General features: G+C 37.1%; 1 protein-coding gene across 3 annotated transcripts in view; it reads left to right on the top strand.

Moving 5' to 3' along the window:
* TMEM170B (transmembrane protein 170B) overlaps positions 1-24,987 on the top strand; it is a 78,508-nt gene that overhangs the window by 23,709 nt on the left and 29,812 nt on the right. Inside the window, exon 3 of one of the 3 annotated variants that reach the window (XM_046640631.1) lies at positions 16,929-24,609. The exons of 1 other annotated variant lie outside the window; for it this stretch is intronic. In XM_046640631.1, the coding sequence (XP_046496587.1) occupies positions 16,929-17,059 (131 nt within the window). In that variant the 3' untranslated portion in view covers positions 17,060-24,609. Of the gene's footprint in view, positions 1-16,905; positions 24,610-24,987 lie in introns of those variants that run through there. One more of the 3 variants, XM_046640632.1, reaches the window with a different exon arrangement.

Raw genomic sequence — 24,987 nt, 5'->3', positions numbered from 1 at the left:
GGTAGAAAGAGGAGCTGATGTAAGGACTCTGGCAAAGGAAAATATCCAAATTAGTTATTCTTTACTGTGGTGGCATACAAAGAGACGTGCAAGGATGCCAGTACTTTCGATGCGGGTGCTGGTGTAATTGTGGAACCGTGACGAGAGGAGGGAGGAAGAGGGAACAGCTCGTTCAGAAGTTGTGAGTAGGGTTGTGTCTGTGTGTGTTTATTAGCATAATTATTGTTAAACTTTAAAGAGAGCAGGAGAAATCTCATTCTCCTCCCATTTACATAACTGAAAGTAGGTAGTGTATACTTTCAATTCAGTCAAGAGTAAATAAGCCAAGGATTTTAGAAACTGCAATATTATATTTTAAAATCCTTAGGAATATAGGTCTGACATAATTTCAAGTAAAAATTTGTATCCAGATTAGCAATAAAACATTAAATTTTCTTTTGGTTAATTTTCTGACCTGCAAACACTTGAATTAAAAAAACTAGCCAATGTGAATATTTCCCTGTATTTACTTTCTTAATGCAATTTGTGAGTGCCAGCGCATTCATAGCTGCGTATTCAGTTCAGTGAACAATTGCTGAATATGTGTATTGAATAAGATACTGACTGAATATAGATGCATATCCATTATATTTTGCTACTTCTTAGCTTTTATTTCCAGAATGCAGTGATTTTTTATTTTAGTTAGTAGTATTGATGGTTAATAGCAGAATTGAGAGAAACTAAGTTTCTGTATAATGTCAAGGAATGGCATTATATAGCTGTCTAATTTTAGCAAGTCTGAAGGTATAAAGTGACATCTCTATGTTAGTTTAATTTGCATTTCTCTGATTACTAATGAGTTTGAACAACTCTTCCTATGCTTATTATGTATTTAGATTATTTCCCCTGCACATTGCTTCTTTAAATTCTGTGCACAATTTTCTTTTGAGGTTCTTGTTTCCTTATTAAATTATAGGTGTTTCTTGATATATATTAGAGATATTGGTCTCCTTTTGGTTTTGGACTTTGCAAATAACTTCTCTCAGTCTGTTATCAGTTACCTTGATCATTGATATTATTTATTGAGCAGAAACCCTTAATTTCTATGTAATCAGCTTAAAGAGTTTTTTGCCTTATAGTTTATAATTTAGAGTTTTATTTAAGAAGTTCTCCCCCACACCAAGGTCAAAAGATATTCTGATATATTTTCTTCTGTTAATTTTATAGTTTTGCCTTTTATATGAATGTCTTTAATTCATCTAGAGCAGGAATCAGCAAACATTTTCTTAAAGGGCCAGATAATACATACTTTGAACTTTTCAGGGCAGATGGTCTTTATTCACAGCTGTTCAGCTCTGCCATTTAGAATAAAAGCAGCCATAGGCATATGTAAATGAATAAGCATGGCCTTTTCCAATAAGACTTTATTTACCAAAACAGTTACCTGGCCTTCAGGTCATAATCTGCCCCCTCGTCTAGAGTTTATCTTTGTAGTTGGTGTTAGGTAGGATTCTAGGTGCATTTTTTCTTCCTCTCATATAGCAAGCCAATTTTTCCCACACCATCCACTAAAAAATCACTCGTTTCCTCACTGGTTTGTAGTGCCACCTATTTTGTGTAGTCTGTTCTCAGGGCACGCAGATCTGTCTCTAAACTCTGTTCTGATGCGTTCGTCTTTTTACGTGTTCTTGTGGTAAGGCCACCTCTTTTATCCCTCTGGTTTTGTGGTATTTCTTAATAGCTGGTAGGCTAGGTCCCTCTTGTTCCTTTTTTACTCAAAGTTAATGTAGCTATTGATGGACCTTTATTCTTTCATAGAAATTTTAGAAGATGTCTACTGAGTTCCTCAAAAAGTATAACTATGATTTTTAAGGGGATTTAATTAAATGTAGAGGTTAATTTGGGATGAATTGATATGTCAAATTATCCCACCCAGGAACATGGAGAACCTATCTCCATTTATCCAGATCACCTTCTATGTCTTGTTAGAGTTTAAAAATGTTTTCTTGAGAGGAGGGTTATATATTTTTGGTTAATTCTTAGACTCTTATTATTTTATGGTTGTTATGCATGGTATCTTCTTTATCACATTGTTTAGTTTTATTGGTGTAGGGAAATGATGTTAAGTTTTGAAATTGAGTTTATGAGAGATTAACAAAGCAAAAAACTGGCTCTTTGGGAAGATAATAAGAATAATAGATTGCTAGCAAACTAATTAAAAAAATGAGTTAAGGCAGACAAAATATAGAACAAAATAGAAATATCTATGATATAGAATAAAGAATTATTAAAATAACATAGTTTTGTGAATAGCTATATATTCCTAAATATAAAATGTCAAAAATTGGCATAAGAAGAAATAGAAAATATGAATAAGACAGTAAGTAATTTTAAACAATTGAAATGTTAAAGACCCTCTTCTCCCAAAAGAACTTCAGGCCCAAATGGAGTCTACAGATGAGTTCTGCCAAATTTTCAAGGAACAGTTAGTTCCTATTTTATCCAAATTATTGCAGAAAATGGAAAGAGTGAATGCTGTGCACCGCTTATGTACTGAGGCCAAAATAATCTTGTTGCTAAACAAGGTAGAGACTACACAAGAATGGAAGGCTCGTTTACTTTATGAATGTTATCCTTGGAATGTAAAGTTAGTTCAGCATCAGAAAGGAGTATGGCTATGTGCCAATAAAACATTGTTGATGGACACTATAATTTGAATTTCATATAATTTTCATGTCTTATGAAATATTATTCTTTTGATTTTTTTTCAACCATTTAAAAATATAAAAGCCATTCTTACCTCCCACGCTGTACCAAAACCGGTGGTACCACATTTGACTTGTGGATTGTAGTTTGCCAATCCCTGACCTAGCTGCACAAACTAATAGTCAGTACACTGTCAAACTAAATCTGCCTTAACCTTTACCTTTGCACTTTCTCAGGAAATATGGAGGGCTAGTCAGTCTCTTTTCATCGGTTCCCCCCTCGCAGGCACATTATGTTGCTGTGTACCGACATCTGTCTGCTGGCGATTCCTCGCCTAGTCCCCCTTGTCCTCGTAGGTTTCTATCTTTCACTCACCTTCAGATCAGCTCCGCATAATGCTTTTCCACTTCATCTTCATTATGCCAGTCTTCTCTAGCCTCTCAGTATTTTTGAGATCTTTCCTTATTTCCAATTGATTCTCTCTGCCATTGTTCATAGTGGCAGTTTCAAACCTGTATCATTAATTTCGAGCACCCTCTTCCACTTCTGTCCTTTTCATTCTTGCATATCTTAGCCTCATATTTCACCAAGAAAATAAACACCATAATGTTTGTACTCTTTAAACTGGCTATTTTTCGGTAGAAGACACCTTAAAGAGAGTGAAAACTAAAGCACAAATTGTGGGAAGATAATTGTTAACGCATATAAACATAAAAAGATTAATACAGGTATACCTTGTTTTATTGCACTTCACTTTATTGTGCTTAGAAGATGTATTTTTTACAAATTGAAAGTTTCTGGCAGCCCTGCATTGAGCACATCCTTTGGCACCATGTTTCCAACAGCATTTGCTCACTTTTTGTCTCTATGTCACATTCTGGTAATTCTCACAATATTTCAAATGTTTTCATTATTATTATGTTTGTTATAGCGATCTGTGATCAATGATCTTTTATGCTACTACTGTGATTGTTTGGGGCACCACAAACCATGCCCGTATAAGACAGTGAACTTAATCAGTAAATGTTGTGTGTGTTCTGATTGCTCCCCCAAGCAACTGTTCCCCTGTCTCCCTCCCTCTCCTTGGGCCTCCCTATTCTCTGAGACACAGCAATATTGAAATTAGGCCAATTAATAACCCTAAAATGGCTTCTGAGTGTTCTAATGAAAGGGAGAGTCACATGTCTCTCACTTTAATTCAAAAGCTAGAAATTATTAAGTTTAGTGAGGAAGGCACGTCGAAAGCCGAGACAGGCAGACAGGTAGGCCCCTTGCGCCAAACAGTTAGCCAAGTTGTAAATGCAAAGGAAAAGTTCTTCAAGGAAATTAAAAGTGCTACTTCAGTGAACAAATGAATGATAAGAAAGTGAAACAGCCTTATTGATGATATGGAGAAAGCTTTAGTGGTCTGGATAGAAGATCAGATCAGCCACAACATTCTCTTAAGCCAAAACCTAATCCAGCAAGGTGTTGAATCTCTTCAATTCTATGAAGGCTGAGAGGGTGAGGAAGCTGCACAAGAAAAGTCTGAAACTAGCAGAGGTTGGTTCATGAGGTTTAAGGAGACAAGCCGTCTCCATAACATAAAAGTGCAAGGTGAAGCAGCAAGTGCTCATGAAGAAGCTGCAGCAAGTTATCCAGAAGATGTAGCTAAGATCATTAATGAAGGTGGCTACACGAAACCAGAGATTTTCAATGCAGACAACAGCCTTATATTGGAAGATGCCATCTAGGACACTTATAGCTAGAGAGGAGAAGTCAGTGCCTGGCTTCAGAGCTTCAAAGGTCAGGCGGACTCTCTTATCAGGCAATAATGCAGCTGGTGACTTTAGGTTGAAGCCAGTGCTCCTTTGGCCATTCTGAAAATCCCAGAGCCCTTAAGAATTAATGTCAAATCTACTCTCCCAGAGCTCTATAAATGGAACAACAAAGCCTGATGACAGCACATCTCTTTGCAACATGGTTTACTGAGTATTTTAAACCCACTGTTGAGACCTATCACTCAGAAAAAAAGATTCCATTCAAAATATTACTGCTTAGAGACAATGCACCTGGTCACCCAAGAGCTCTAAGGGAAATGTAGGACGAGATTAATGTTGTTTTCATGCCAGGTAACACAGCTTCCCTTCCATAGCCTGTGGATCAAGGAGTCATTTTGACTTGCAAGTCTTACTATTTAAGAAATACATTTCCTAAGGCCATAGCTGCCATAGGTAGTGATTCCTCTGATGGATCTGGGCAAAGTCAATTGAACATCCTCTGGAACGGATTCACCATTCTAGATGCCATTAGGAACATTCGTGATTCATGGGAAGAGGTCAAAATATCAATATTAACAAGAGTTTGGAAGAAGTTCCTTCCAGCCTTCATGGATGAAGGCTTTGATGGCTTCAAGACCTCAGTGGAGGAAGTTACGGCAGATGTGGTGGAAATAAGAAAAGAACTGGAATTAGAAGTGGAGCCTGAAGATGTGACTGAATTGCTGCCATCTCATGATAAAACTTTAATGGATGAGGAGTTGCTTCTTATGGAAAAGCAAACAAAGTGTTTTCTTGAGATGGTACCTACTCCTGGTGAAGATGCTGTGAAGATGTTGAAATGACAGCAAAGGATTTACAACATTGCATAAACTTTGTTGATAAAGTGGTGGCAGAGTTTGAGAGGACTGACTCCAATTTTGAAAGAAGTTCTAGTGTGGGTAAAACACTATCAAATAGCATTGCATGCTACAGAGAAACCATTTGTGAAAGAAAGTGAATCAATGAGGTGAACTTCACTATAGTCTTATTTTAAGAAACTGCCACAGCCACCCCAGCCTTCAGCAACCACCACCCTGATCAGTCAGCAGCCATCAACACTGAAGCAAGACCCTCAACCATCAAAAAGATTATGACTCTCAGAAGGCTCAGATGATGGTTAGCATTTTTTAACAATACAATGTTTTTGCTTTAATGTATGTACATTGTTTTTTTGGACATAATACTATTGTACACTTAGTAGACTATAAACTATAGTATAGTGTAAACATAACTTTTATATGTCCTGGGAAACTAAAAAATTCACGTGATTTGCTTTATTGCATTGATCTGGACCCAAACTCACAATATCTCCAAGGTATGCCTGTATCCAAATTATATTAAAAAGAAACCCTATGTATCAAATAAGAAAAAGACAATCCAATATAAAAATGGACAAAAGACCTGATAAGCATTTCATAGAAGTAGAAGCCTTTATGGCCATTAATATATGAAGAAAAGTTCAAACATGTTAATTATCAGGGAAATGCAAATTAATCACAGAGATAACATCTCTTACCTGCCAGACAGCCAAAAATTTTAAAAAACAAAAGGTATCAATTGCTTCTGAGGATATGGAGTAAGTGGACAACAAATTGGAAAACAATTTGGCATTACTAGTAAAGTTGAAAATGCCCATACATAGGGCTGAGCAGTTTTACTCTTATCCATGTATTGTAGAGAAACTTGACTGCACGTGTGTGCCAGCCCTCACATACAACACTGTTCACAGAAGCGGTGTTTGTCATTGTTAAGGATTGGAAACAAAGAAATGTCATCGGCAGTAGAAGGGAAAAATAAGTTATGGTATATTCATACTTGGAATTCTATACAACAGGGAAAATGCATGAATTGTAGCTACACACAACGACATGAATATCTTTCAGACATAGAATATTGAGCCCAAAATTCTAGAATACATACAGTATCTATATAAAGTTTATTGATTTAAAAACTAAATAATATATATTTTTAGGAATAAAAGCAGGTAGGAAAGCTGAAGAAAAGCAAAGGAATGATAAAAACTAGATTCAGGGAGGGAATGGGACGTGATTGAAGAGGGGCCATGAACTTCAAAGGAAATAATAATGTTCTTTCCTTCAGTTGAGTACTTGGGAGTTTGTTATTGTTATAATCTACATATATTTTTATAAATACTCTTAATATTTAGTAGTGTTTCAGAATCATTTAGTAGGCACACAGAATGTTTTTCTTTCAGATGTTTTAGATTAAGAGTTCCATTGGAACAGTCTTTTCTGACTAGTGCTTCTGGGTTGTGAAATGATACAGTGCGGTGGGAACTTTTATAAATCTACTTCTTTTGAAGGGAACTTGTAAGTTACAAATTGAGTCCTAACAGACTATCTCCCGGGACGTAAATGGCAGTTCGTTTTATTTCCTGTATAACACTATTAAATGTCTCCCTTGATCCTGGAAACTCTGGAGTTCTACTGTGTTTTGTTTTTTCTGTTTATTAGTTTTTCTCCCCTCATCATTATAGGCTACACTTGAAGGTCTTGTCCTCTGTTCCTTGAAAGATTATAAAGAAAAGTGGGTTATTTAGTAGTTTTGATGGTTTATTTTTCCTCAAACATCGGGTCTTCCAAAGTGAAATCCATTGTATGCTCACCGGAGCGGCTAAACGTAAAGAAAGGAGTCAGCTCATTTGGGAAAGAAGGTGACAGTGAAGTAGAAATGTTTTCAGTGCTCAGTCTTCTGTTCCTCAGAACTCTTCTCTTATTCCCTTCTCGCTCTGTCTCCTAGGGTGCTTTTCCATGGCCCCTGACCTCCAGTTAAATTCTAAACCCATATGGGAGATGTCCCAAACACTTATTTCCTGGGTTTTCCACCTTCAACCAAAAGTATTTAAGCCCCAACTCGGAAAGTTCAAAGGAACAAAAATAATAAATGTAAGCACCATGTCTTTTAGTCACATAGAAGACGTTTGACATTTAACATGTACGCAGTTTTTCTTTTTCCACAAATATTTGCTACCTGGCTTAAAGTATATTTATTCCCTGCTTTGTGTGTGTGTGTGTGTGTGTAAGAAAGAATGGCCCTGAGCTAATATCTGTGCAAATCTTCCTCTATGTTATGTGGGATGTCGCCACAGCATGGCTTGATGAGCAGTGCTAGGTCCATGCCTGGGATCTGGGCCTGCGAACTCTGGGCTGCCGAAGTGGAGCATGCAAACTTAACCACTACGCCACTGGGCTGTCCCCTATTCCCTGCTTTTTTAAGTTAAGAGTTTAGTTAACTTTGTCATTGCATACAAATATTTTTGTTTGAAAAATAGGATGGATTGATATTCTGGCCTTTAAAAATGAAAGTTTCTTGGAATTGTAGGTAAGTTTAGGCAAGTTTGTGTGGAAACTGTTAGATTTTTTAAGTTAATTTTAGTTAACACAAGTAATATATGACTATGTATTCTCCATGTAAAGCTTAAAACATATATATTCAGTGCAATCCCCGCAAAGTACCAGTGGCGTTTCTCACAGAACCAGAACAAAGAATCCTAAAATTTGTTTCTCGTTAGTGCGTCAAGTCAGTTCCAACTCCTAGCACCATGTGGACAGCAGAGCGGAACCCTGCCCAGTCTTTTTGCACCATCCTCTCACCCTCCCGCACCGTATCAGACAAGGCTCCGCTGCTATTCATAAAGTTTTCATGGCCAACTTGTTCTGAAGTGGGTGGCCAGGTCTTTCTTCCTAGTCTGTCTGTCAGTCTGGAAGCTCTGCTGAAATCTGTCCACCATGGGCGACCCTGCTGGACTTTGAAATACTGGCAGCATAGCTTTCAGCATCACAGCAACACGTAGCCGCCACAGTGTCACAACCAACAGACAGGTGGTTCCCTGACTGGGAAAGGAACCCAGGCCACAGTGGTGAGAGAGCCAAATCTTAACCACTAGACCACCAGGGCTGGCTTGTAAAATTAGAATGGAACCACAAAAGGCCCCGAATAGCCAAAGCAATCCTGAAAAAGAAGAGCAAAGCTGGAGGCATCATGCTCTCTGATTTCTCCCTTTGTAAACTATATTACATATATACATATGGAAGTATATTACTATATTACAAAGCTGTAGTAATCAAAACAGTATGGTGCTGGCATGAAAATAGACACATAGATCAATTCAGTAGAATAGAGAGCCCAGAAATAAACCCATGCATATATGGTCAATTAGTCTATGACAAAAGAGGCAAGAATACACAATGGAGAAAAGACAGTCTCTTCAATAAATGGTGTTGGGAAAATTGGACAGTTACATGCACAAGAATGAAACTGGACCACTATCTTATGCCATAAGGAAAAATAAATTCAAAATGGATTAAAAAATGTAAGACCTATACTCAATGGGCAAAAACTGAACCCCATCCCCCTGAAAACAGGAACAAGACAAGGATGCCCTCTATCACCACTCTTATTTAACATAGTACTGGAGGTCCTGGCCAGAGCAATCAGGCAAGAAAAAGGAATAAAAGGAATCCAAATAGGGAGGGAAGAAGTGAAACTCTCACTGTTTGCAGACGACATGATCTTATATATAGAAAACCCCAAAGAATCCATTGGAAAACTCTTAGAAGTAATCAACAACTACAGCAAAGTTGCAGGGTATAAAATCAATTTGCATAAATCAGTAGCATTTCTATACTCCAGTAATGAACCAACAGAAAAAGAACTCAAGAATACAATACCATTCACAATCACAACAAAAAGAATAAAATACCTTGGGGTAAATTTAACTAAGGAAGTGAAGGACCTATATAATGAAAATTACAAGGCCTTTCTGAGAGAATTGGATGACGACATAAGGAGATGGAAAGACATTCCATGTACATGGATTGGAAGAATAAACATAGTTAAAATGTCCATTCTACCTAAAGCAATCTGCAGATTCAATGCCATCCCAATCAGAATCCCAATGACATTCTTTACAGAATTAGAACAAAGAATCCTAAAATTCATATGGGGCAACAAAAGACCCCGAATTGCTAAAGCAATCCTGAGAAAAAAGAACAAAACGGGAGGCATCACAATCCCTGACTTCAAAACATACTACAAAGCTACAGTAAGCAAAACAGCATGGTACTGGTACAAAAACAGGTGCACAGATCAATGGAACAAAATTGAAAGCCCAGAAATAAAACCACACATCTATGGACAGCTTATCTTTGACAAAGGAGCTGAGGGCATACAATGGAGAAAAGAAAGTCTTTTCAACAAATGGTGCTGGGAAAACTGGAAAGCCACATGTAAAAGAATGAAAATTGGCCATTCTTTTTCACCATTCACCAAAATAAACTCAAAATGGATCAAAGAGCTAAAGGTGAGACCTGAAACCATAAGGCTTCTGGAAGAAAACGTAGGCAGTACACTCTTTGACATCAGTATTAAAAGGATCTTTTCGGACACCATGCCTTCTCAGAGAAGGGAAACAATAGAAAGAATAAACAAATGGGACTTCATCAGATTAAAGAGCTTTTTCAAGGCAAATGAAAACAGGATTGAAACAAAAAAGCAACCCACTAACTGGGAAAAAATATTTGCAAGTCATATATCTGACAAAGGCTTAATATCCTTAACATATAAAGAACTCTCGCAACTCAATCACAAAACATCAAACAACCCAATCAAAAAATGGGCTGGAGACATGAACAGACATTTCTCCAAAGAAGATATACTGATGGCCAATAGGCACATGAAAAGATGCTCATCATCGCTGATCATCAGGGAAATGCAAATCAAAACTACACTAAGATATCACCTTACACCCGTTAGAATGAGAAAAATATCTAAAACTAAAAGCAACAAATGTTAGAGAGGTTGCGGAGAAAAAGGAACCCTCATACACTGCTGGTGGGAATGCAAACTGGTGCAGCCACTATGGAAAACAGTATGGAGATTCCTCAAAAAACTAAAAATAGAACTACCATACGATCCAGCCATCCCACTACTGGGTATTTATCCAAAGAGCCTGAAGTCAGCAATCCCAAAAGTCCTGTGCACCCCAGTGTTTATTGCAGCACTGTTTACAATAGCCAAGACGTGGAAGCAACCTAAGTGCCCATCAACAGACGAATGGATAAAGAAGATGTGGTACATATATACAATGGAATACTACTCAGCTGCAAAACAGAACAAAATCATTCCATTTGCAATAACATGGATGGACCTTGAGAGAATTATGTTAAGTGAAATAAGCCAGCAAGAGAAAGATAATCTGTGTATGACTCCACTCATATGAGGAATTTAAAACTATGGACCAAGAACAGTTTAGTGGATACCAGGGGAAAGGTGGGGTGGGAGGTGGGCACAAAGGGTGAAGTGGTGCACCTACAACGTGACTGACAAACATTAATGTACAATTGAAATTTCACAAGATTGTAACCTATCAATAACTCAATAAAAAAAAAAAAGTAAGACCTGAAACCATAAAACTCTTAGAATAAAACGTAGGCAGTCAGCTTTTTTTTTTTTAACAGTGTATTGCTTTATTGGGGGCAGGGGCTGGGAGGGGATACACCATGATGAGGAATGAAATCAATTAAAGGAATACAAGTGCAGGAAGCAATAATGTTAAAATAGTCATACACAAAATGGATAACTGCAATCATTTTCTTAAGAGGGCTTGACTCGTGGAAGAAAAACTGTAATTGCTATTGCAAAAAAACGTCTGTTTGAAATAGAAATTGGTTTCAATAACATTAGTGAAGAATACGTTCTAGAAAGTGGAGGTGACTAGATCTAAAATCCTGGCAGGAATCCAATAGGACAGTCCTGGATGGTTAGGCTGAGGCCAACACCTGATGAGGATGGAAGCCTTGTCGTGGGAGATTTTGGATGATATCTGGAGAAATATTACACTGTGCATAAATCAAACTGAATTGCTTTCACAAGGGTTGTAAAGTTTTATGTAATAAAAGGTTTTTTCTACATGCGCTCCAATTTCACAGCAAGAGTGGCATAGGATACTTAAACACAGAAGAGAGCATACATGCAAGATATCTAGCTCCTTGATATAATGATGCATGCAATTCAAAATGATTATCATTACAGCTAGTACTTTCTGCAACTACAAGGTGATGGTTATGGAAAGCATGGCCCCTGGTATCAATATCTCAAAAGCAGCCACCACTTTCTCTTTTTGTATTTTTTCTTCATCGACTCTGCTGTTGTTGCTGCTTCTTGGCAAAACTGGTAAAAACAAAATTATAATCATTGAACATAGCACTCTGGCAGTCAAGACATTTTAAACCTTCAGTCTTCTGGGGCGAAGAAAGTACTCTGCGACATTTAAAACTCTGATTTACAAACAGGGTGGTCACAAATTTTCCTGGCTTGAAGACTTCCACAACTTTCCTGATCAGGTCATCGTAGGAGGTCTGACTTCGGTTTGTTTCAAAGCTAACAAAAGAAAATTCTGGTTCTGGAGTGACATGAATAGTACAGTAAGTTCCATCCGATTTCATTCCATTCATCGAATACCCACAAGGATTGGACAGTGTGGCATCAATGACAGAATCTGGTATCGGGTCACAGATTCCACTCTCACGAGTGACATCCTTTGTGGTAACACCGTTTTTCATGTAGAGTGGTCCATAACTGCTGGGTCAAGCTTGCTCATCAGAATTTCTGGGGTTTGATCTGGCTGAGTGACTACCCAACTCTGGGAAATCTGAAGAATACAAGTACCAACACTCAGAATTCCTACGTCCCACACAGTGTGCTGCTCCATTTGGGAAAATTGCATTAAGAATCTCCCCTTCTTCCTGGAAATTCTAGTGTGGGCAGAAGGCTTGGTGAGAAGTTCTGGTTGGCGAGGAGGCTTCATGAAATTCTTAGGAGAGTAATAGAAGCTTGGAATGGAGTCAAACCTGCTGTAATCCCTAGCGAGTTTCAACAGAGGAACCAGTGCTTTCAGCAGAGGTGGTACCGCGTGTCTTCAAAAGGAAACATCTCTTGGAGACAAACACACTACTCACTGAGCACATAAGCTTCCTGCTTGTCAGCTTTTGTCACACTTGTGATTGAACGTTGTACATCCTTCAAAAGTGTGTCCCACTTGGATCTTTGGATGGTGCGGAGACCCCCCAGATCCTTGGTTTGCGTGGGTAGCTGCCTGGAGAACCAAACCTGTGGCAGCTTCTCTGTGCCTTCTGGAAATTGTGCAGCTTCCACCACCAGGAGACTAGCGAACAGCCAACAACCACAGAAAGTCAACTAAATTAAATTGCTCCTGTTGTTGCAGATTGTTCCAGCTGTGTTGCTAATGTTCCGGTTCCTTTTTTTTTTTCGCTATAATTTTATATTAAATTTTTTTTTAAAAAGGATTAGTAAAATTTTCCCAGCTTTTTTTTGTTGTTGTAAGCAAAAGTTGGATGTGAGTCTGTGGGAAATAGAGGCAGGTATAGTTCAGGCCCTTGTCCTCCGCTGTTTCCCAGTTAGAGTAGAGTGAGCGCCAGGTAGCATCACCGGCCCTCCTGTGGAAGCCTGTCAGCTCTTTGATATCGCTCTCAGCAATATTTTTTGGGACCAGTTTCCTCAAGCAGAGGCTACAAAAGCAAAAATAAACAAGTGGGATTATATCAAACCAAAAAGCTTTTGCACAGTGAAGGAAACCATCAACAAAACAAAAAGTCATCCTACAGAATGGGAGAAGATATTTGTAAATCATGCATTCGATAAGGGCTTAATATCCAAAATATACAGAGAACTTACACAACTTAATATCAAAAAGCCAAACAACCCAATTAAAAAATGGACAGAAGATCTGAATAGACATTTTTCCAAAGAAGACATAGAGATGGCCACCAGGCCATGAAAAGGTGCTCAACGTCACTAATCATCAGGGAAATGTAAATCAAAACCACTATATCACCGTACACCTGTCAGAATAGCTATTAGCAAAAAGACAAAAAATAACAAGTGTTGGCAAGGACGTGGAGGAAAAGGAAGCTCGTGCACTATTGGTTGGGATGTACATTGGTACAGCTGCTGTGGAAAACAGTAAGGGGATTCCTCAGAAAATTAACAATAAAACTATGTGATCCAGCAGTTCCACTTCTGGATATTTATTCGAAGAAAGTGAAAATGCTAATTCGGCAAGATATGTGCACCCCTATGCTCATTGCAGAATTATTTACAATGAGAAAGACATGGAAGCAACGTAAGTGTCCGTTGATAGATAAATAGACAAAGAAGATGTGGTATATGTGTACAATGGAATTTTTCTGAGCCACAGAAAAGAATGAAATTTTGCCATTTGTAACAACATGAAGGGAACTAGTAGGTATTATGCTAAGTGAAATAAGTCAGACAGAGAAAGACAAATGCCATAAGACTTCACTTACATGTGGAATCTAAAAAACAAACTAACAAAACAGAAACAGCATCATAGATACGGACAACAAGCTGGTGGTGACCAGAGGTGGGGAGGTGTTGTGGGCACAGGTGAAATAGGTGAGGGGGTTAGGGATACAGACTTCTAGTTATAAAATAAATAAGTCATGGAATGTAATGTACAGCCTAGGGAATATGGGCAATAATACTGTAATGACTTTGTGTGGTGACAGATGGTAACTAGACTTACTGTGTTAATCATTTTGTAGTGTATGTAAATGCAGAATCACTATGATGTATGCCTGAAACTAATAGGGTATCGTACATCAGTTACACTTCAATAAAAGCAAACGTGGATAAGGCAAAGTCTCTTGACTAGCATTTCCAAACTAGTGCTCTTCTTAAATGTCATCCCTATTTTTTAGTTTGGTATGTATCCCCAGAGTTTTGTTTCTGCCTTACGTTCATTCATACTTTCATATATACACGCTTACATCCTTACACACAGCCATATGAATGTATGAACTAGTAGAGAGTGTATGTTCTTTTATGTTTTCTTTCTTTTCTTTGTTGCATAAATGATATGTCTTACATTCTTTCCATGTCAGTTCCTATAGCTCTGTCTTTTTCTTTTGAAATTGTGTGGGTTCCATGTTATGGACTTGGTATGGTTTAGCCGTTACTGACTGATGGGCTTTGGGTGTTTTGCTTCTGCTTTTGATCTTTTGCTGTTACACAGAAGAACACATTGGTTATTGTACGTGTTTTTGTGCATGTATGTGTGTTTGCCCCTGTTCTGGATACCAATCATCAGTTTGTTCTAATACGTCAGATATTTTTCTGGTCTGTCCCTGTAGTAAGCCTGTATGGCTTTTGCTCTTTTTTTTCAGTGATCTTAAGCAAACCTCTTTTCCTAAGTTCATAAAGACATTTTTTTTTGTATTTTAAAGTTTATGTTTATATAGTTTTGTTTTTAACATTTAGTTCTTTAATCCATCTGAGGTTTATTTTGGGGAGTGGTGTGATGTAGGGACCTAAATTTGTTTCTTCCAAATGGCTGGCAGTTGTTCCAACACCACTCATTGAATGGCGAATCACTTATTGGAAATGCCTTTATCCTTTACTTCTATGACCACTACTAACCAAAATCTGGAGTACATGCTAGGACCGGACAGTATTCTAAGCACTTTCCAAGTATTAGCTCTTAATCTTCACACCTACTCCTTTATAGTCGAGGAAATAAGGCACCAGGGGTTAAGTAATTGCTCAGTGTAACACAGCTGCTCAGTAGTAGAGCTTGGCTTTTACTCCATGAGTCTGGCACCAGAACCCACCCTCTTAATCTTATATGAGCATGAGAGGTTTGAATTGACAGATTTACTTGCCATTTCCCAGCAGCCTGAGCTAATAATTGCTTAGATTTTCACTTCCGGGATCATTTTTGAAAACTAGGGCCTGGAGACATGGAGGCCAAATTGTGGTTTTTAAAATTGAAGATAGTCATGGAAATTTAGGGTAAATCCAAAAAAACCAGTATTTCCTCATATTTATTTTAACATAATTCTGATAACAAAGAAGGCATTAGATCTTTAAAGTTTTTTAAGAATGTTCTCCAATTCTGAAATTTGAGAATATGACTGATTATACTAGTGAAGTTTATTACTAGATTGAGGAAATGTTGGTGCCATAGGGGTTTTATTTAATATTGAGATGGTTACCAGTTACTTTATTGTTTTCTGGTATTCCTTGTCCTGTTTTTCCCTTAGAATAGATATGAAATGGTAGAATGATTTTGTGACTTATGGCTAGACTAATCTGGAATGAAATTCCAGCTCTTGTGCTTGCTGTGTTTCCTTGGGCTGGTGATTGAATCTCTCTGAACCTCTGCTTTTTCATTTTTAAATTAGGTAATAATACTCAGGGGTTACGGTATGATATTTAAATAAGACATTTGTAAAATTCCTACCAAGATACATAGTATGCTATAAATATACTATACATTTTAATTTCCTTCTTAAAAAATATGTATACGAAGGCCCTTAGCTTAGTGAATAATTTACTTTTCCCATGTGTATCTCTTACAGAGGAATACAATAATTTTTATTTGGGAGATTTTTAAGTAGACTACTTAAATAAGTGAGTTAATTCTTAGCTAATTTTTATGAATAGATTTCTATCTCAAATAACTGTCAGTTCATTGTGTTCGAGTAATTTATTTCTGTTCTTTTTGTTTGAACATTCTAGGACATGTGGACAGTTTTTTCTAGAGAAATAGTTTTAAGGCCATCTCAGTCTGTGAGATGACCTATTATAACTTAAATATGTCCTCCTTTATGATTTCTGAACATTCTTTTAAAATCAGTCCCTTAGATACCACATCGTCATGTATACTCTGTTAATAAGATGAAGTTGAATCAGGCGGTCTCTGAGGCTCCTTGTAACTCTGAGAGTCAGTCATTCTTGGAAGTGTGCATTATCTAAGAAATTTTTCTTAAAACAGATGGCAAGGTTATCTTTCGCTTTTATTAGATGTCGAGATACTAGTCTCCAAATAACTTTACAGCTGTATGCTCTATTAAAAAGCTTAATAAGCTATTTTATATGGTAGATTGTGAAATTAAGTCGTTAAATATTCTATTTATGACACAAGAATTCATTTTACTGAAAGAAAGATTCCTTTAATATTAAAATTGTCTTGAATAATTTAGAAATTACATTAAATTGAGTAGTTTTCTGTGTTACCATTTATAATTATCAGTATATTGTGTTGTAAATTTATAAAAATGCTGATGAGGTCTGGCCAATTCATTGCCCAGGTGAGAGTTTACAATAATGAATTACTCATTTTTTATGAACCTATTCGGTGTTAGGAAAGCAGCATGTACTATCAATATGTATTTTGCGGTTGAATAGACAAGTCTGTTTTTCAGTTAAGTGGGTAAGTGTGGTGTGGGTAAGTGTAACTTTTACCAATCAAATGGTAACTCTTTTATTGAAAATTTATAAAATGAGAATGGTGGATGACTTCCTCTGTTTTGATAAAATGAGCTCTCAAGTCGCAGTCACGCGGTGTCACGGAATGAAGGCCCTGGTGTGTTTCTCCCGCAGGCGCGGCGGTGGCGGGGATTTACCGAGTGGCGGGGAAGAACATGGCCCCTCTGGAAGCGCTGGTCTGGGGCGTCGGACAGACTGTACTGACGTTAATCATCTCCTTCTCAAGGATCCTCGCCACACTCTGAGGTTTCTGTGGGAACGGCTAACTTCACAGAAGGAAACGGATGTACAGAATCTCTGAAAATGGCATCGTTAACACGTGGGATTGAGGTTGTGCAGGAACGTGGAAGGAGCAGGTCAGAACATGAGGCCTTGCGCCGTGTGGGGAGACCGCCCTCTGGTGTCGAGAGCTCGCACTACCGCCCTGCACCTTACGTGCCTCTTCCGGCCAGGCGCGCCGCACGGTGGGAAGCTGCGGGAACAGCACCTTGCTCGCTGCCGATCAGGTTAACGTTGGTGTCGAATCTTCGTTCTCAACAGTGTTGTATTAAGTTGCAGGGATGTTTTGAGGAAATGATATATGTGCCAAACTTTTCTTTTTTTAACATTGGTCATGTGACAATTTGCCAGTGTAGACGTAGATGAGTGCTGTGAACGTTTGACAGGAATTCAGGTAACCTAGTGAGATGTTTGTTTCGTGATGCTAAATCCTGTCTGAGTGCTGAAGACATTTAATATGAGATAAATTATTTGATTTTTGATGTTGAATGTTTCTGGGATTTAGGGCTTTCGTATGTTTAGGCATTATTCTCATTTAATTTATATGGAAAATAATACTTAATGGAAAACTAAAGTCTTTTTAAGGACTCAAAGTAGATCTATAGGGTGCATCCTTTTCACTCTCTTAAATAACACTCTTAATAGTTTCCCTTATACATCAATGTTCTGTTGATAAGAATTCAAAAACTTTGAGTCACGCACATCGATTGTAGTTTGTGTTATAAAAATATAATTTGAAAATTTTGTTGTAAATTTTTTAAGAAAAGAAGTCTGAAATGCATGTTGCATTCCTTGACCCTTCTAAAGAAAGTTTTGACCATGTATTTCATGGAGAAAACATCTTTATAACTAGTATCTCAGTGGGATTATATTACTTGTTACATATGTCTTGATTTTTGACAAAATGTAAACAGTCTTTCATTCTGGAGTATTAACTATATTTAAAGAGTGGCCTAAATTAGGCTGTGGAAAGAAAAAGCCTCATTTGTAGATAAGTGACAAGTAAGTTATATAGGAAGAGTAATAAACTGTCTCACTTTGGATATGTGGTAATATAATTTCGCTAAGTAAAAATGGAGGAATTTAATAAATAATTTTAAAATTTGGAGTTCACCTCAGCATATCAAGACAGTACTGAACATATATTTGGGTGATTCATTTCAGTTGCCCAGTCCTTGATTTATGTTCTCATTTAAGTTTACTAGAATCTGTGATGACATTTGTTAGAAGTGAAAAATTACTTAGTATAAAACATTTGGAGAGGTTTTGGTGATATATAATTGTTTTTAAGAGTATAGGAAGTGAGGGAAACAGAACTGGTGGAATTTGTCCTCTGAGATTTTTCTAATACCAGGTACAATTATAAGTGGGCTAACTCAACGGAAGAGCCCCTGTAGAGAATAGGAAGTTAAGGACAATTCCAAAAATAATCTGCACAGTCTAGCCTCGCTGTTTTATAACCTGACATGGTAAAAATCAGATTTTATTAGGTTCCATTTAAATTTAAGACCTTTGCTACCCACGCCACTTTTTCTCCACCAAAAAGCAGAATATATCAACAACTTCACAGTGAGGAGCTAGGGCGATCCTTTTCCCAGTGGGGAAGCCAGTTTTGGGGGGTTTGCTAGTGCTGTGGCTTGGAAATTTGTTTCAAAAAACCCAATAAGCAACTCTGAATTCTTAGAGATCTCTGAAGTAATTCTTCAAATTGATTCTTTTTATTATGTACAAGCCTGAAATTATTTTCCATGTGTTCTTTGTATTCCTGGTATTTTCTCAAATTAAATTTAGGCATCAGTTTTCCAGGTCAGTTTGATCTCTCTTTTTATGTTAGACTTGAATTGTGCTCTTCCTTTACTGTGGCTTTTCTGTCAATAATTTAAAGTGTTCATATTCTTTGAGAGGAATTCAATAACATGTTGAAATTGTTTCAGACCCACAAAGTGAATATTTGTTTTAACATATGGTTATTTTATGATTTAAGAAAGTTATCATGGTAAGGTAATAGGGAGCACATGGTTCAGAATCCACAATTAACCAGAAAATAACTTAGACACATTAAATGTGTGAACGCATGGGCCAAAGAGACTTAAATTCCTGTTTCTACTCTAGAATGGAAGTATAACTGGATGGTTAATAGTTAGTTTGTAGAGTCTCCTGAAATTATCTCATTATCAAGTTGCTCTATGTTACGAATTGTGTGTGTGTATATGTGTGTGTGTATTTTTAACTTTTGGGGAAATTTTTGGTTTCTTTGTTGTTTTTAGTTATTTCCATTGGGATTTTGTGCAGCTGTCACTCTTAGGATGTTTTGAAATGCAGTTGAATAGTGTGAATTGATGAAATTGTCTTAATAGCTATTTCTATGCTGAGATTTTTAAAAAGTTAATGGTTTTCCTATAGATACAAGAAAGGTTTAATGATATATATCTACACACACATATATATCATTATATACATATATATAAAGCTGCTATATATGAATACAGTCTAACTGGAAAGCTTTTGTTCAATGAACACTTTCATATTCTAGTGGATAATTTGGTATATTTGTTGAGTTGAATGACCTTTTAATTAGGTTTGAGGATGTTTGAGATTTTTGAATTTGGGGAAATTTTTTTGTTTTAATAGTGCTGTTTGTGATATGACAAAAGCCCTTATTGATACATTTGGGTTACATCTTCTTAAAATTTGTATGTGAGTTAGCAGCAGATTTTCTTCGTGATAAATGCAGGAAGCGAGGGGGAAATCTTCTCCAGTTTACACTCCTTTATTTAAAATAATGTTTCATAAAGTATTGCTGACAGTAACATCAATTCCCCAAAGAAGAGACTCCTATATCCCCTGACTAATGATTATTTAACATACTGGTTAGAAATGTCACCGTTAATGATCACCGTTAGTCGGGGGGCGTCGTGTAAGCTACAGATACGCGTGCAGTCTTTCAATGAAGGAGGTGCAAGCAGTCAGCCCCAGGGCATGCGTCTGTCTGTTGCCTAGAGTACGGGAAGTCCTGAATGGTGGCTGTGTCAGTGTTTGCAGCTTGGTTATCCTCCTTGTAGAGCTTACTGTTTACTGAACAGTGTTAGAGTGGGTTACCCAGTGTACTTTCTTAGTATTTGCAGCATACATTTCCACTGCCCAAAAAAAAGTGTAAGGGTTTTGTTTGTGCTTTAAGTGAGAAATAAAGAAATAAGCTGCCCTCTAGATCATGTGTTTGTGATGTAAGGAACAGGAATAATTTTAAATCAAACAATGTTGTTGGACAGAGTCTTTAGAGAACCTCTAATGAAGATGAGGAGAGTGGGGCTGCCATGTTCACGTGCCCAGGCTGACACTTAAATGCCAACCAGCTTAGTTTCGTAAACGTTTTTGGTGGATCCACTGTGTACAGAGTGCTGTGCCGAGTGTTTTCTATGGAAAGTACAAGGATGACCACGAGGGGATCCCTCCCTCGTCCGCCAGGAGCTGCAAGATGGTCTAAATCCTTAAACGTTTGGGGCGACATTTTGCTTCCTGATTCCAGTTGAGAGTTTAAGTCCTGTTTTTTCCCTCAAATTCTGATTTTCCCACTTTATCCATCAAATGGAATTTCAGTAACTGAGATATCATTGCTGTGACATACTGAAGAGAATACTAGAATCTAAGCCAGTGATAGAGATTTGAATCCAGGCCTTGTCACTTGTCGAATTCTTGTTTATGAATGGCAAAGCAGTGCACGCTTGACAGTAAATGATCAATAGATAGTCATTAGAATTTTTTAATCACATTTTGCATTACCAGTTGAATATATTGTTTTGCAAAACTCGTCTGTTTTCTTCCATTTCCACATTTCCCCTACATATATTTTAAGAAGGAAACTAAAAAATTTTTCTTATAATCTTGCTTTCTTTACCTCCACATCTTTATTTTTAAAATCAGCAGATATTTATCTAAGAGCACTTTTGGGAGTTGGTGGTGTGGAAATGGCCTGGGCAAGCAGGATTAAATTAGGAGTGCATTTACCAGTACTAAAATGGGAAAGGGGTAAAGGCAGCCAGTATTCACCCCTTTACCTTGTCCTGCTTACTTCTAGTAGAGTCAGCCAACATTCATTGAGTCTCTGCTACATGTGACTTACCATCCTTGTTTTAGGGATGGGCAAGTGTCTCCCCCGTAGGTCCACCTTCTTCCTCCACCCTGGGAATTGAGTTTTGTGGTGTAGTGCCACTTCTGTAGGAAAACAGCACTGGGCTTCACTATCTACCAAGTCCTTCCTTCCATCGGCCAAAGATGCATAAGCCCTCGTTGTAGTTTGTTTGCTTGTTAACTTAAAAGGTAATACTGTTATTTTTAATTTATGTCCATTTTATAATTCAGGAAGCAACAAGATGCTAAGAGTACTTTCTGAAGTAGTCTTAAACTACTACACTCTTGGAGCCGTTAACAGATTTTTCTCTCATCAAGTCTTGATCAGAATCTCTTCAAAGACTCATTACTTGTTTGTAAGATGTGAAGAGTGTGGAAAGTTACTGAAGAAATTCCAGTGCAGAGAAGTTTGGCAACACTTCATGGGTGCCTGGGCAAATTGCTGTTTTTTTCTCATAATCAGGGATGAGAATTTTAGTGGTTAAAGTTGACTAGTAGTTGAACGGTCTCAGAATTTCCCTTCAGTTCCAGTCCTTTTTATAAAGTCTTGAAAGGACACTCTCCAGGATAAAAAGGACATTATTTAGTTAAAGATGATAAAGTTTTTCAAAGATGTGGTAGCATTTTGTAGCAGAGGGAAGTTTAAAGGCAGGAGGAAATGTTGGAGGGGTAAGGCGTATGTGATGAAGTTCCCACATTGTGTGAACACCGCCTCCCCCTTCTGTGAGGACTGTGGACCACACTGTGTGAGGCTGTGGACTGCGTGTTTACAAAATGCTGTGTTTCTTTATGTGTGAGACTTAACTTACACAGAGCATTTGGAACCGTATTACATTGGTGTGTGTGTGGTGGTAGGTTTGCTCTGCTAACTGGAAAATCTCTTCAGTGTGGGCCATACGATGTTTCTGAGGAGGCTACTGAAGGAGTTATCTAAAAATGTATTTGTGAATTTGTTTGGGGGAAGTGATGCTTAATATATACAGTACTTTCTGTAAATGTGGAGATGTACCAGTTACGACTTTATTAAATTAGTGGAAACACCCAAATTTCTGAGTGAACTGAGCTATGAACCGTAACCATCTCCTCCCGTGAGTTAGGGACTCACTTTCACATTCATTGCACATTTGTGGAATTTCTATAATAGCCCTTTCTTGATTTTGAGAACTATTTAGCAGTTTCTTAAAAAATCTCCTTCTCCCTTCCATACAGATGTCATATGTTATAGTTGAAACATATGTACAGTTTGTTGATAGAATCAGAAGTGCTGGTTTAGAAGAGAATGTTCTCAACACCTTATGGTTATGCAGCTATAATCTTACTGAAAAGTAAATACTATAGGCAAGTCAAGAGAGCATGAACCGCTTACATATTTTTTTACATTATGTACTGCACCCATATAATGTAGATCTCCCCTCAGTGGTAACGTGACTGCCCCCTTTTGGGGGATGTATTTAGGTATGTCACTGAAATTGGAAAGCAGTGTAACATAAATATATAGGAACTATAATGCATAATCTCCATAACTGCAACACTTTTTCTCCTAAATATATTTTATATTGCTAATTTCTAAAAATCATCACTTTTTTAGAGCCCTGTATAAATGAACGTTAAATCTATAGTACTACTGATGATGAAATGTTTCCTTTGTTTTTAAATTATTTTTACATCATCACTAATTATCTTTGGGAAGGAACATTTTAAAGTTTTCTCCACAGAAGCAAGATAGAGGCACTTGTTTGAGTAGTAGAAATGATTTACTTTCAGTGCTGGGTGAGGTAATAATTGTTAACACTTTTTTAGTATTTGTGATACTGGATGCATTTACAATGGAGGAATTTTTTTAAACTCTGGCCCTCTCCCCAACACACATGCATGTGTGTGCACACACACACATACTTACATGAGCCCTACCCATTTAGATGATCAGTATAAAATTCCACAGTATTTTTCGTTTAGGTCATATAACTTGGTAAAATTCATATGATTCTAACATAAAGTATTAACCCCTGACTCTAGTCATTCTAGGATGAGGGGATCAACTTTCTTTTAAAGTTAACCAACTAAAATGTCTCTATTTAAATAGCAAAAATATAGTTTACCTGATAGGTATTAAAACTCACTTTCAAGCTGTGTTAACTCTCAGACTACTGATGAATCATTTAGTGAACCACAGTACCGTTTTCGAAAGCTAAATGATGCCTTAGTGCCTTGGAAGTTTAGATCCTTTTGCAAAGTGAATAGGGAGATGCAGGATCAGTTCACCTGTTACTGGGGATTCAGAGTTAGGGTCAGTGTAATTGAATTAACTCCTTATGGTTTAATAAATATAAATATCAGTTATTTCACCATTGACTATGACAGATGACAACTACTTCCATTGCATTTTTATAATGTGGCATTTGTCTCTATTTTTTCTTTTTCCAAGTAAGTTTGAAATGGGGAAAAACGTAGTTGAGATAATTAAATGTGAGATTTTAAAATTTAGTTTTGTTGTAAACTAGAGATGCTAGTGTGGACAGTGTTAGTTTTATATTGTAGTCCAAGGGCAGACACTTTATGTAACCTTTAGGAATATGTTTACCATCAGGGATTTATTTTTACTATAGAAATATTTAACGTACTGTGAAGCTTAAAGACAGGAAGAACAAACATGGAGGGGTAATGCGCAGCCGAGGCGTCTGTGATGAAGCACCCTGCGTCATGTGAACACATCCTCCCTCTGTTAAGACTTTAAACTACACTGTATGGGTATGTGTGCTGCATGTTTACATAATACAATTTAATTTTGAAGGGTTATTTAAAAAACTATGTTTATGTATAATACCTAACAAGCTGTAAATATTGTATATACTATTGATTTTTAATTTTATATAAGCAATTTTTTAATTTCCCAATTCATGTACAAATCTCATTGTGTATATAGCATAATTTCCTGGAGAACACAATTTTTGCAGTGAATTTTAATTATTTTAATTGTGGTAAGCATCAGGTTAGCCTTAGAGATGTTGATCTTTATTTTAAATTATTTTTCACCACTCATTTTCTTCAAAGGGCGGCAATAAACATATGCAAGTTACTTTTGGTTATAGAAAGTTGGTCCACAAAGATAAGATCTAGGTTCCAATTCATTGCTTTCCAGAAAAGATGCACAGTGAACATCATCCGCTGTCTAATCACAGGACTGTTTCTGAGGTCCCTATGTGTCTCTCTTCTTTGTAATATACAGGGTGAACTCTTCACTGATACACACAAAACAGCTGTTAAAAGTGAACCCAGCACTCAAACATTACACAGAATTTATTGGATTAAAGATTTTACAGTATTTTAATAAAGTTTCTGTATTCAATTTCATGCACTTATATATAAATAAACCTGTCTTTAAAAGCTTTATGGGGTGTTTGACTCTTGATGATGTATCTTTTCAACTCATTTGCTGTAGGCTCAAATATTGTCTTTCACCCTTTTGTCAGTTTTTCTGGGACAGTTTTACATGTGGGTTTTGGAGGTAGTGCTGAAAAGGTAAGCAAGAAGCCTAAAAGACAAGCATGGCCTAGTTTATGGTTTTACCTAGGACCAGTTCCAAGCCACGTAAGCATCCACTTCTAAGAGTTATTGCTTTAAAAAGCATACTGTCACTTGTATTAATAAGTGACTACCATTTATTGTGTGCTTATGATCTGCTAGACACTTCATCTGTATTCTTTAACATTTACGGTAATCCTTCAAGGTAAGTGGGATTACTAAGGATTCCTAAAAGGAATCCTTT

Source organism: Equus quagga, chromosome 15 (assembly GCF_021613505.1).
Source record: "Equus quagga isolate Etosha38 chromosome 15, UCLA_HA_Equagga_1.0, whole genome shotgun sequence".
Taxonomy (NCBI): Eukaryota; Metazoa; Chordata; class Mammalia; order Perissodactyla; family Equidae; genus Equus; species Equus quagga.
Note: the sequence above shows the minus strand (reverse complement) of the source record. Positions and strands in the feature narration are given on the sequence as shown.